The 12,001-nt window shown below is 35.5% G+C and overlaps 1 protein-coding gene across 2 annotated transcripts in view; it reads right to left on the bottom strand.

Moving 5' to 3' along the window:
- Window positions 1-11,477: 11,477 nt before the first annotated feature.
- The window catches only part of RFX3 (regulatory factor X, 3 (influences HLA class II expression)), a 59,234-nt gene continuing 58,710 nt past the window's right edge, over window positions 11,478-12,001 (bottom strand). For both annotated transcript variants that reach the window (XM_009996991.1, XM_009996992.1), the window contains one exon: window positions 11,478-11,767. In XM_009996991.1, coding sequence (XP_009995293.1) covers window positions 11,529-11,767 — 239 coding nt within the window. In that variant the 3' untranslated portion in view covers window positions 11,478-11,528. The remainder of the gene's footprint in view (window positions 11,768-12,001) is intronic.

Genomic DNA, 12,001 nt, shown 5'->3' with positions numbered 1-12,001 from the left:
AGACACCGCCACGCACTGACAGACAGACACCGCCACGCACTGACACCGCCACGCACTGACACCGCCACACCTCCCCACCGCCGCTCTCCCCACCGCCACTACAACCCAAATAATTTGGCTTTCCCGTCCCTGGCGTTTCCCCAGCTGCCTTATTTTCTATGAGTATCAGGGTGTAATGGTAATGTTAAGTGGTAGGTGACGCTATTTTGCCATTTCAGATTTCCCTAGTGTTTTGTTGTTGTTGTTCATGTTGGTTAAGTTTTTTAGTTCCACCAGCAAACCTGGTAAGAGAAAACACAGACAAAAAAACCCCCACAAGTCCAGAGATTACTTTCGTTTGTTGATGTTTGAATATTAGTAAGCTTTCTGAGTTTAGAATTGTTGTATAAAGTTTAGACACACTTCAGATCAATGAGTTTCCAGCTGCTGTTGTAATACATTTGTCAGTAATTTTCTCTGGATGCAGCTGGTGACTTGGGCTGTCAGGTTTAGCTGCCTGCAAAGGAAGAAAACGTACCTACTCTGACTGTTAGAAGGACCTTGAAGTCCTGGTAAACAACAAGTTATCCATGGGACAATAATATGTTCTTGTGGCCAACGGTGCATCAGGAGGAGTGTGCCCAGCAGATCGAGGGAGGTTTTCCTCCCTCTCTACTTGGCTCTGGTGAGATCTCACTTGGGAGTATTGTGTCCAGTTCTGGGCTCCCCAGTTCAAGAGGGACAGGGATCTATTTGAGAGAGTCCACTGAAGGGCTATGAGGATGATTAAGGGATTGGAACACCTGCCTTATGAAGAAAGGCTGAGAGACCTGGAGATGTTTAGTGTAGAGAGGAGAAAACCAAAAGGGGATCTAAATAATGTCTATAAATACCTGAGTGCTGGGCATCTAGAAGGCAGAGACAAGCTCTTTTCACTTGTGCCCTGTGAGGCCGAGGAGCAATGGATTCAGACTTGAGCACAGGAAGTTCCACCTCAACATGAGGAAGAACTTCTTTACTGTGAGGGTTACAGAGCACTGGAACAGGCTGCCCAGAGAGGTTGTGGAGTCTCCTTCTCTGGAGACTTTCAAGACCTGTCTGGATGCCTTTCTGAGTGATCTGCCCTAGGTTTTGGTCCTGCTCTGGCAGGGGGTTGGACTCGATGATCTTCAGAGGTCCCTTCCAACCTCTAATATTTTGTGATTCTGTGACAAGTCTTGTACAGAGAGATGATCTCCCAAATACATGGAGACCTCTAAGCCACGTAGGCCACAAAATGTACTGAAGTGGCATGCATGTTGCTGACCTGGTGTTTGCCCTAGAGACTGGATGGTTTGTCTATGAAGACAACACAATTCTGCCACTACAATGGCACAGTCACTGCTTCTGAGAGTGAAAATGAGATATCACTTCTTTATTCGTCTGTGAAGTAATTTATGTTATTTACCCCCATATGAAAGAGGAATAAGGCAGTCCGCATATGCCATCAGGTGTTGAAGCAAATAGCAACTACAGTTAAGATCCTGCTTAGTGGGTTTAAAGGTAGAGGATCTGGTGATATTAAATTAGAAAAGTTCTTTTCCTTCCAGACATTGCAGCAAGCTTTGTCTATAAATGAATTAGCTACTTGGCCACTTCTTTATTACTTTTTAAAAATGAGTAGTCTAAACAAACTTTCAGAAATTTTAAATCAAATTCACTTAAATAGGAAAAAGAATAAAAAAACTTAACTGTGATGCATTATTCAGCATAGATATTTTGGCAATTCTGTCAGCAGAAACATCCTGCAAGAAGACATTTGCTTGTTAACCTGTAATGCAGTTGGTGCAGTAGAAAAATGAATTTGATTTGACAAAGTGGAAGTAAAGGGTAGATAGAAGGATGATGTTTTCCAAAAACCCACTAAAGGGACCCTCTACCAGAAGTCCACAGGAAGAAAATGATTTATTTTATGTGGTGATTATTACCTATATTTATGAAATAAATTGTTTTGTACTGCACACATGCAGCCAAGTAACCTCAGAACTATTCTGTTTCCTTCCTGCAGAAAAAAACCACCTTTGAAAGCTCTGAGGCTAAGTACAATTGCAAAAGCTATACTGGGTCACATCTGTGACCATAATACTCACATGCTCTCAAAGTCCTTTCACAGAAGTCTGCCTTGCCCCATAGCAAGGAGACAACTGCACCTAATGAATGTGAGAGAAAGCATCAAGCATCTCTCTCTGACCTCTAAAACAGGCAGCATCTGGAGGTGTCTATTTCATGCAGAGATGGGTTCCACAAGTCAGGTGACAGCATTATTCTGACAGTTGAGCAACATCAAAGTGACAGCTCTCCTATACTTACTATCAACCTGAAATTTGAAATTACCTGAAATTCATGCTGGTCACTGGTGGATTCCAGATAGAAGTCTTCTGTGATCCTGAAGCTGGTGAAAAGATCCATGAACAGCCTGAGGAGCATACCATACTCCTTCAGCTGCAAGTCTCCCTTTGTTGGTGAAAGTGGGCTTTCCAGGCTAGGGCTGTCCCACAGCTCCTTGCTATGTTACTTACTGCAACTTTTGATGTTGGTTGTTTTGCTTTCTTGGGTGTAAACAGAGGAAGAAGGGGAGTTAAGCAGGTTTTTTAGACATCAGAAACTGTTGAAAACCAGGGAAATAAAAAGCTAAAGTGACTGCTACCTTTATGAGCAGAAGTACCCTTGTTGCTCACATGGGCTCATTCATTGCCTCGGGTGCAACTACTAACAAAAGCTGCTTTATATAGAATTCTTTGTGACCCTAGCTTCAATCAATGTGTTGCTATAGCAGCTTCTTCTGCTGTGTCTGCAGTCTTTCAATATTGGTGGAAGAAAATACAACCTTAAATTTCAGCTTCTGCAAAGGTTCAGTTCACAAACCCTTCTTCTGAAATGCATGCTAATAGGTATTCAGGTATTACTGGTCACAGTAATGCTAGTGGTAGCTCTCTTAAATTGCCTTAACAACTCAAGTATTTTAAATATGCTTCTGCCAGTAATACTTAAGGAAAAAAAATATTGTCCAGCAGCAGACACATTAATACTGACCACTTTTAGCAACAGTTTGGGCACATTGTGGCTAAACCAGCACTATGCCAGGACACCATCTATTAGTGTGGCCCCACTGTGGGGAAAGGTAACATCCAACTCCAAAGAGAGAACAGCTTGAGAGAGCCATTTTTTTATTCCACTTCCAGCTGGATCTCCAGAAATATGTCTGATTTATTGACTACTAGTTACCTAAGTAAGTACTGAACTATGTACTAAGTACTATGTCTGTTCTAAACTCTGATGACAACAGCAGCAGATTTTGTTCGTTATGTGTCAGGAGAAAATGTCTATATGCAGATTGATTAACAGAACAGTTCTGCTTATAAAATTGCTTAGAATAAACTGACACCAGTAGAACATTGTGGTCAAGGAGAAGTCGTTTTGTCTTTCAAATAGAAAACTCCTTCTGCTTAGGTTAATTCATGTATTGAGGAAGAGCATATACAATGCGATTTTGCAAAATCTGGAATTCAGAAAAAACTCTCTAGCAGATTGTTAACAGTGCCAAAAATTAATATTCAAGGTCAAATTGGATGGGACTTTGTGTAACCTGATCTAGTTGAAGATGTCCCTGCTTATTGCAGAGGCTAGACTGGATGATCTTTAAAGGCCACTTCCAAACCAAATTATTCTATGAAAAACAGATCAAGGCTTCTTCCCTGCCTTAGTCTGTGGAAAAATAACTGGTTTAAATTTCAGGTAGCTTTTGGCATAGACCTTGATATGGAACAAAACAAAGTGTTGCACAATGCATTGCTGCGGGCTGTATGACATTTTATGTAACTGAACTGAATACTTCAGAAAAGTAAAATTAAATACGTTTAAAATTACTTGATATAGAATGTCTAACATTTTCTATCATAACAATGTGCAGAAATTACCTTAGAGAAGTAATAAAAATAAGCTCCACTTATAACCCTTTTTACACTCACGTTTTCTTACAGTTCCAACCTTCCTGCCATGGGCAGGGACACCTTCTACTAGACCAGGTTGCTCAAAGTCCCATCCAACCTGCCCTTGAACACTTCCCCACCCACAGCTTCTGTGGCACCCACAAGCTCTCTGGGAAAGGGTCTTTCAGGTAACACTGTCAGTGGAAAAGAATTGAGTAATGCAGCTTCTTAGCTATGTTACTTGGTGTAACAGATTGCTTTCTTCTGCATGTGTGCTAGAGCAAGACCTGTTCAGTCACAGCAAAGCACCTGCTAGCAAATGAAGTCTTGGTCTTGATTAGCAAACCAATTAGGAATTTTGTGTAAACACAGGTGTGGCTGGTCACTGGTGGAGATTTTTTTGATCTAGCATCTATTACTCAGTGGGTACTATTGAGTTAAAATAACATTCTGCATTTATTTATATGAAACAGTGTCTGCAACATGTACTAGAAACCCGTAAGATACATGATGTGAGAAGATGAGGCCTATTGTCTGTGCACAAGTATTCTGCAAAATATTTAGAGCAAGACTTGCAGATGTAGGTTCTCCTGCTAATGAACTGACAGCACTAATTGCTGGAGGCCAAAGTCTCCATGCCCTCTCACTGACAGCAATTAATTAGCTAAATCTGTAATGGGAAACTATTGTTAACATTGTAATTATTAAGTATATTATAATGGATATTTACAGCTAATTAACTGAATTGACACTTCAAAATATTAGTTGATTTTGCAGTCTGAGACACTCACTAGTTCGGTTGCTGCTAAATTAAAAACTGAGGTCTTATTTAAAAGGCATAAGTTGAAATACTTTTTCTCTCAAAATCAGTTGTACCACCAGCACAAACATTTGGCAATATAGAAACTAAGGAATTCAGTTATGTTTGTAACAAGAAAACAAATTTATTGATTTTAAAAGACAAGACACAATTTTGTTTTGAAAAACACAAGAAAGCTAGCCTGAGTTCAAGTCTGAAATATTCAGAAAAATCCTACTGTCTTTAGTATGTTCCAGTCATTTTTTTAAACGACACACTAAAAGTTAATATATATTTTTATAATTATAAAAGTTCCCCAGTTATTGTACAGTACACGATACAAATTGCCCACAAACTATTATTTAGCTCCTGCCAGTTTTGAGAGGACATGATATACTAAAAGATTTAGCATTTCTCACAAAAATCACATCAGGAAATACGTATTTACAAAATCAAATACATTATACAAAAAAACCATCACGTTATTCTGTAAAGATGTCTTCTTTAAATAATTAAAAAGTATATTCAACTGTAGTCCAAAAACTGGAAAAGAACATTACATTATCTCACACATACAATCTACAAAAAGTTGCTTACCGCATTTACATAATATATTCAGTCAACTGGAAAACAGAAGTTTGAATATGTCCTAGTGTTACGGTGTTTCTGTGCTGTGGGACTGAATAATGTAATCTGCCACTTACTAAGTGAAATTTAAATGATGGCACTTAAAAAAAAAGTTACAAAATAAATGCAACAAAGGAAGTTTCGTAGAAGGTAAGAGAGCCCTGAGTGATGATAAAATTACTGATTGGTAGCTCTAGAATTAACCTAATTAAAGTTTACCACCTCAGGCACAATTTTCCAAGTTTTGAAAGGCACTCGAAGTTTCTTTAACAGCCTCATTGGTTATTAACTGTAAATCCAAATTTTCAGTGAAGATGAGTGGAGATGGGCAACTTGCTTTGGTACAAAGTGGTATTTTCCTAGTGTATTTTAAATTGATTAATTGGGTTACTCTAAGATGGATACTTAATGTTTAAATACAAGGCATTCACTTTAATATTGTATTGAAAAAAACATTACTTGGGGAACCTTTTAAGTATTTTTTCTGTAAAAAGCTTTTGCTGGTATTAGTGGGTCAAAAAGAATTGAACAGAGTTCCTGGTAAACACCAATCCATGAGAGGTTGTTCCTCCTCAGTTGAAACTCCTCTAACAAAGACATTTATTATTTCAGAGTAAAATCCATCCAGAACTGAAAACTCCTGTAAGATGTCTGCACCACAATCAAGAAAGTGCTTAAGAACATACAAAGAACATTTTCCTGATTTAGATTTAAGTGAGGCTCATTTGATGCTTCTAGGCTTGTTCTGGGCCTTCTTTTCTACAGTGAATTTCAGCTTTAATGAGCAACCTAAAGAAACAATCCCTACCAAGCATTTAAGTACTCAGGGCTTCCAATCCCACAATGCTAATTTATTTTTTCAACAGGAAAGGGGGGGAAAAAAAAAAAAAAAAAAAAAAGTCAAAATGGTTATTTTCAAACTAAGGCATATTTAACTTCAAACAAACACTAGGCAGTCACTTCGTAAGTGGCTTTTACTATTTCTTACTTAAACTAGTAAATTAAACTCAGGTCTACTGGCACATAAAATCACTAGCAGCAATGATCAAGGCATGCAAACTCAGAAGCATTTACAGTAAATTATGAATTAAAAAAGTTGTTAAATTAAAACCCTTTGAGTATTGCATTTGTTATTAATTATGCATGAATTTGCATGAGCTGACTAAAAACGTTTACCATTTACCTGTACTTATACTACTGATGTAATTCCATTAAGACCCTTTCCTTTCATCCTCAGCTAGACTTAAGTAAGTATAGCTGCACTTACTGTTTGCTAACTGATTGATATTGCAAGAAATCAATAGAAAAATGTACTATCACTTAGTAAGGTGGCATGTCTGTTTGTAAGATAAAGACTCTCTACTTGCTAACTACACTTGTTCCCTTGTTCTTGTTAGCAGTATTTGTAAGAACAAAGGGGCTTTTTAAAATGGCAAAAAGCTTGTGCAATTTCTAGGTTGCTTTTAAAATTATGACATTCAATAGGGGCTATCCAAACTGCACCCCTGTAGATGAAGATGAATAAAACATCTTCACCTTTTAGCTAGTCATTATTGCAGTGACTGAATTTTTATAGAGAAATATCAACATTATCCCCCACTTTTTGTACTTGTTTTATCAAAAACACTGCCAAAAATTTCAATGCAAACATACCAAATATTCTGAAAAATTTATTCTTCACTAAACCTTCTTTTAATCCTAAAGATTCTCTTTTTACAGTACTAGAGGATTCCAATACTAACCTACTTTAGGAGATTTTCAAAAGAGTCTGAATACATTTTCTAAACCTTTATCTTCTAAAGGCATCTTAAACTGCGTATCTGCAGAAACATATACTTGATTTTCTTTATATATTTATGCAATTATGAAAACAAGTGAGCTGAAGTACTGTTTTCTTTTAGACAGTACACATCAATGGCAGTGAGTATTTTGCCTACATCTATTGAGCCTACTATAAAAAATAATTCCTTTATAGTATGCAAGTATTTACTTCAGAAATAATAATAAAAAACCATCTGGAACACTACCAGCTATTTCAAAATATATGCTCAATGGACTAATTGTCTAAAAGGCCTAGTTCACATCATGCTACTTACAATGCTCAAAGGGTTAATGCAAGGTATTCTATCAAATTAATTTTCTAATACTAGAACTAAGCACTGTGTGTTTATGCTTCTATTCCAGTTTTTATTGTTTGTTTGTTTTAAATCAGAAACAAATTAACAGAGATACTATGATTCCATTAACTGATCTATTATAAACCATATAGAGAGGATGTCCTGCTAGAGAGACAAGGGCCCAGTTTTCAGAAATTCAGACTGTTCTCTCAAATGAATGTGTTAAACTCTGAAATTACTGTTATATATGAATACCAAAACATACTTACATTACTAATATATCTATTTTTTGTCAGTACTTTTATGGCTATTAATGGTTGTTTTTATTTTGTAAAAACATTCTGAATTAAACTGGATTGCAGTGCATCGCTAATAAAGTATTTTTTCCAAACAGTGCAGATGTCAATTGGTGAGAATGACAAAAAAATCAAAACACTTCTCCTAGGGAAAACAAAGTAAACAAAAAAATGGTTTAGATATTTCAAAATAACTCGCTTTAAATTAATTTTTTGTGTAGACCTATGCATTCCTGAATGACAGAATATTATCTTTTTTCTTTCTTTTCAACTAAAGGCAGTAATGCTGTAAATCTTAATTGTATAGAGGAATAATTTAAAATCTATTTTGCAAATTTTTATGGAATTTTTTAAAAAGAAGGTGCTTAGAGCATGCTACAGTACAAGAGCAAAACACAGAAATAATTCAAAACAGAAAAAACCCGAAACGTTTAAAACTGACTTACTGTGAGAAAGATGAAAATGTACCAACACGTTTCAATAAATATAAAACTTTTGAAAATTGGGCCCTGTGTTTTGAAAAGGTAGTTCAACAATAACCCTTCCCTCCCACTGTTCACTGTGCTATTTGTTCTTATGCAGGGAATGACTTTAAGATAATTATTTTGGATTCCATGTCAAGATTAGATAAACACATACACCATATCAACCCTTCTAACGTCTGCTCTGTGGACACATGCTACACCTCTCCAGAGCACTAACAATAGATTTCAGAGCTGGTATGGCAATGCCACTGCATGCTACACTTTATAGAATATGGACTGAGGTATTCGTATCTCTGTAGTTTAATGATTACTAAAACCCAACTACTAAATAGCAAGAGTGTGCAAAATGTTTTATCTAAGTGTTTGATTAAAATTTTAGTAAATGCAAAAAACACAACAGAAGACCCCCAAATCTCCAAGTATACAATTCAGCTCACAGTATCATAGTTCTTCTAAAAGAAATCTGGTAAAATCTTCAGAATTTAAGCATAGGAATACAGACTCCATTCAGTTTTCTCCATCTGGGATAGTTCCAATCGGTTTTGCTAACTCGTTCTTTTAGAAGCTATGAAATACATTCCATTTTTGTATTCAGATTTTTGTTTAGCTTTCTTTTGCATGTTTTGAACAGCAAACAACTGAGTGGAGTGGGGAGCTAGATCATGAAAGATACTCAGGTCCCACCTCTTTTAGCAATCTAGATTTACTTATTACAATCATGCTTTCTTCTCAGCAACAACAAATCCAACATTAAACCAAGAAAGGACAGTAATAAGAAAACATTACAGGTCTGTCAACACAAACATTGAAATAAGTACTACAATATTAAAAAAAAAAGCTGAAAATAATAATAATAAAAAGTTGAATTAGTTCAGTTTATTTTACTTGTAAACATCTTATAATGCACAATGAAGGGGAGCAAATATTTATCACAGCTTAGTTTTAGCATTTTTGGTGAAAGGTACAGATGTGCTGATTTCCTAAGAAAAATCAGGGCACACCGAGCACTATAAGTGAGAACAAAATCTGTAATGAGATTCAGTGCATTTATGAGTTCAGAAATAATTAATATAAACCTCACTTTCACTTTTTACTGAGGCAAAAGCCATCTCCTGACATTAGTAGGAACTAAGCCTACATAGAATGAGTAGGATGGGTTCATCCCCCATTTCTGAAAAGGTATTAAAATTTAATTTTGTACACCAATAATGTTAGGACATTTTAGTTGATGTGCAGCTGTATTTGGAGAATATGTAAACTCTAGCAACAAATTTGTTTGCTATAAATACGCTGTTCATTTTACATGCTCTTCTCCCATTTGGTATATGTAACTTTAAACTCATTTTCAGACACACTAGATAAACCAAAATAAAAGAAGCCCTAATTTTCTTACACAGTCTTTTCTGTAAAGATGATCTTCTTGTGCTCTCCTTCACTTTTTGGCTTTTTTGCTTATTTGATTCCATTATTTTAGTGTAGCAAATTCATGTGTCTGCATAATGAAATGTTTAGAAAGAAAAACTTGAGCTGTTTAATGTCAATTAATATGGTCTCTATAAACTGTCTTTATTTAACTATTGAAATGTACTATCTGGCTGATACCCCACAAAATATAGAAATTGGAAACATGCACTGCATTATGTACCTGCTCATTTATTTCTTTTTAGTTTTTGAAATTAAAAGTAGACAAGGGTTTAGAAAATATATAATCATGCTTGGGACTATGGTCAACCTATTGTGACATTTGAAGTTGGTATTAAAGCTAGTTTTGCTTTCCAAACTCCCAAGCAAATTTTATTTGTAATAAAGTGAAATCCAGCTAGAAACGAGAAAAAATAGGTTTCTTGTCATTCTAAGAGGGATATTAAAATCATTTAACAATAAAAAAATCCTTTTATTCTTTTGAAGGCTATGTAACCTGTCCTTACTTCTTAGGGAATTTGAAAATGACAGGCACACCTTGTTGAATTAATTTAAGAGTTAAGAAGAACAAAAAGTACTAAGTCTTAGCTTCAGTTCTGTTTAAGGCACCATGTAATAGCCGAGGTACAATGATCCCTGATGTACATTCTTAAATGGCAATGGTCCATCTAGCCACCTATTCAAATTCTACACAATTGGGAATAAGTACAAGTGAGGTGTGCCAGTTACACTGCCTTATCTAATTTTTTTGTAAAAATTTAAATCCACTTTAACAACAAGGAAGTATTTTTGAAAGGAAAATTATGCAGGTTGCTACATTCCTTGCATTCTATAAATCATCTTTTCTAAGAGCAGCAGATTGAACCACTAGTAGGAAAAAGACCTGGAATAGAAGAAAGTCATCCAAATGGAATGTTTTCCTGTATGTCCAGTTCAGCATAAGTAGCACGTACACTTAAAATTATTAATAATAATCAAGTAACTTCTTTTTTAGCTTCAGTTTCTAACAACTACAGTTCCACTCAACAGCCAAAAGCACCTGTTCAGTGGCCCAACATATAGAATCAGTAGTCTTCAAAACAGAGGAACTGGTCTGCAAATAGTATCTGGAACTGTTGATTTTAAAGGAAGCTTGCATTGTTTACACGATGGTCACATAATTAATTAATTTATGATGTACACATCACCACATTCTGTTACAATTCTGTCACTTTAACTCATTTCTTTCTTACAGAAAGAAATTAGGAGATCTTCCCAATCCTCCAGCATTATTACAAAAAATCCCCCTGAATGCTCACGATTTTATCAAAATAGTGTCTTCTAGTTGTCCAATGAAAAGCACCTTTTATAACAAATTTGATACATCTGCTGTCAAATAAGTATGCCTCCAGTGTAAATAAAAAAAAATAGTTCTTTTGATATTTCACAGAAGTGCACCTAATTAAAAATCTATGTACATGAAATAATCATAATAACTAATAATTAACATTAAAATATTTTTTAAAACTATGAAAAAATTTAAATTATTGTAAGAGGACAAATACAATAACATTAAACTTCGCAAAAATTTTCCTTGCATTTGATACTAAGAAAACTATTTCTATTGAGCGGCCAATGTAAAATGATTCTGTTTACAAAAAATCCTTTTTTTTTTTTTTTTTTTAACAGACCTGGCAAAATACATACACCCATTCCATTTAACAACTTCAATAAAATAATGTTCAGCACAGCTAAAATTTGACAACAGTCGAACTTCAGACTTATTCTCTTTATTATTTTTTTCGTATTAAATGCAAAGGACTAATGGATTGGGGTGTGTGTGTGTAGGTTTCATATTAGACTGCAGTATATGTATTTCCAGTAGCACTGCATTGTCTGATAGTCTGAGTAGTTGCAACAATGTGCTCATTATGAATTGGGTTCAGGAGGTTCTGCTGTACTCCACTCTCGAGCACTGGCTGCATGCAGCCCACCTGGAACGCTTGGTTTAACTCTGTTTTCTCCCTCTTGGCTTGTGGCTCTCCATTTTCATCCAGCTCTTCATCTATTTCACTTTCAACTTCACTGCCCTCATCTGCACAAACAAACCACCAAGAAACTAGCATGAAGGGAAAAAATTCCAATACAAGGGCCTTTACAAATAATAGTTGAAATACAGAAATAGAGGGAAGATTAGTAATCTGATAAAGCACAAACTGAAAATTTTAAATTTTAATGGAAAAAGTGAATTATTATCTCAAGTAGGTAAACAGACTTTCAGCTTTGATCACTTCATTTACACACTATCAACACTCTACATATAGGGAAA

Source organism: Chaetura pelagica, unplaced genomic scaffold (genome assembly GCF_000747805.2).
Source record: "Chaetura pelagica isolate M959 unplaced genomic scaffold, ChaPel_1.0 scaffold614, whole genome shotgun sequence".
NCBI lineage: Eukaryota > Metazoa > Chordata > Aves > Apodiformes > Apodidae > Chaetura > Chaetura pelagica.
The sequence above is the reverse complement of the archived record's forward strand: the minus strand, read 5'-3'. Positions and strand labels throughout refer to the sequence as shown.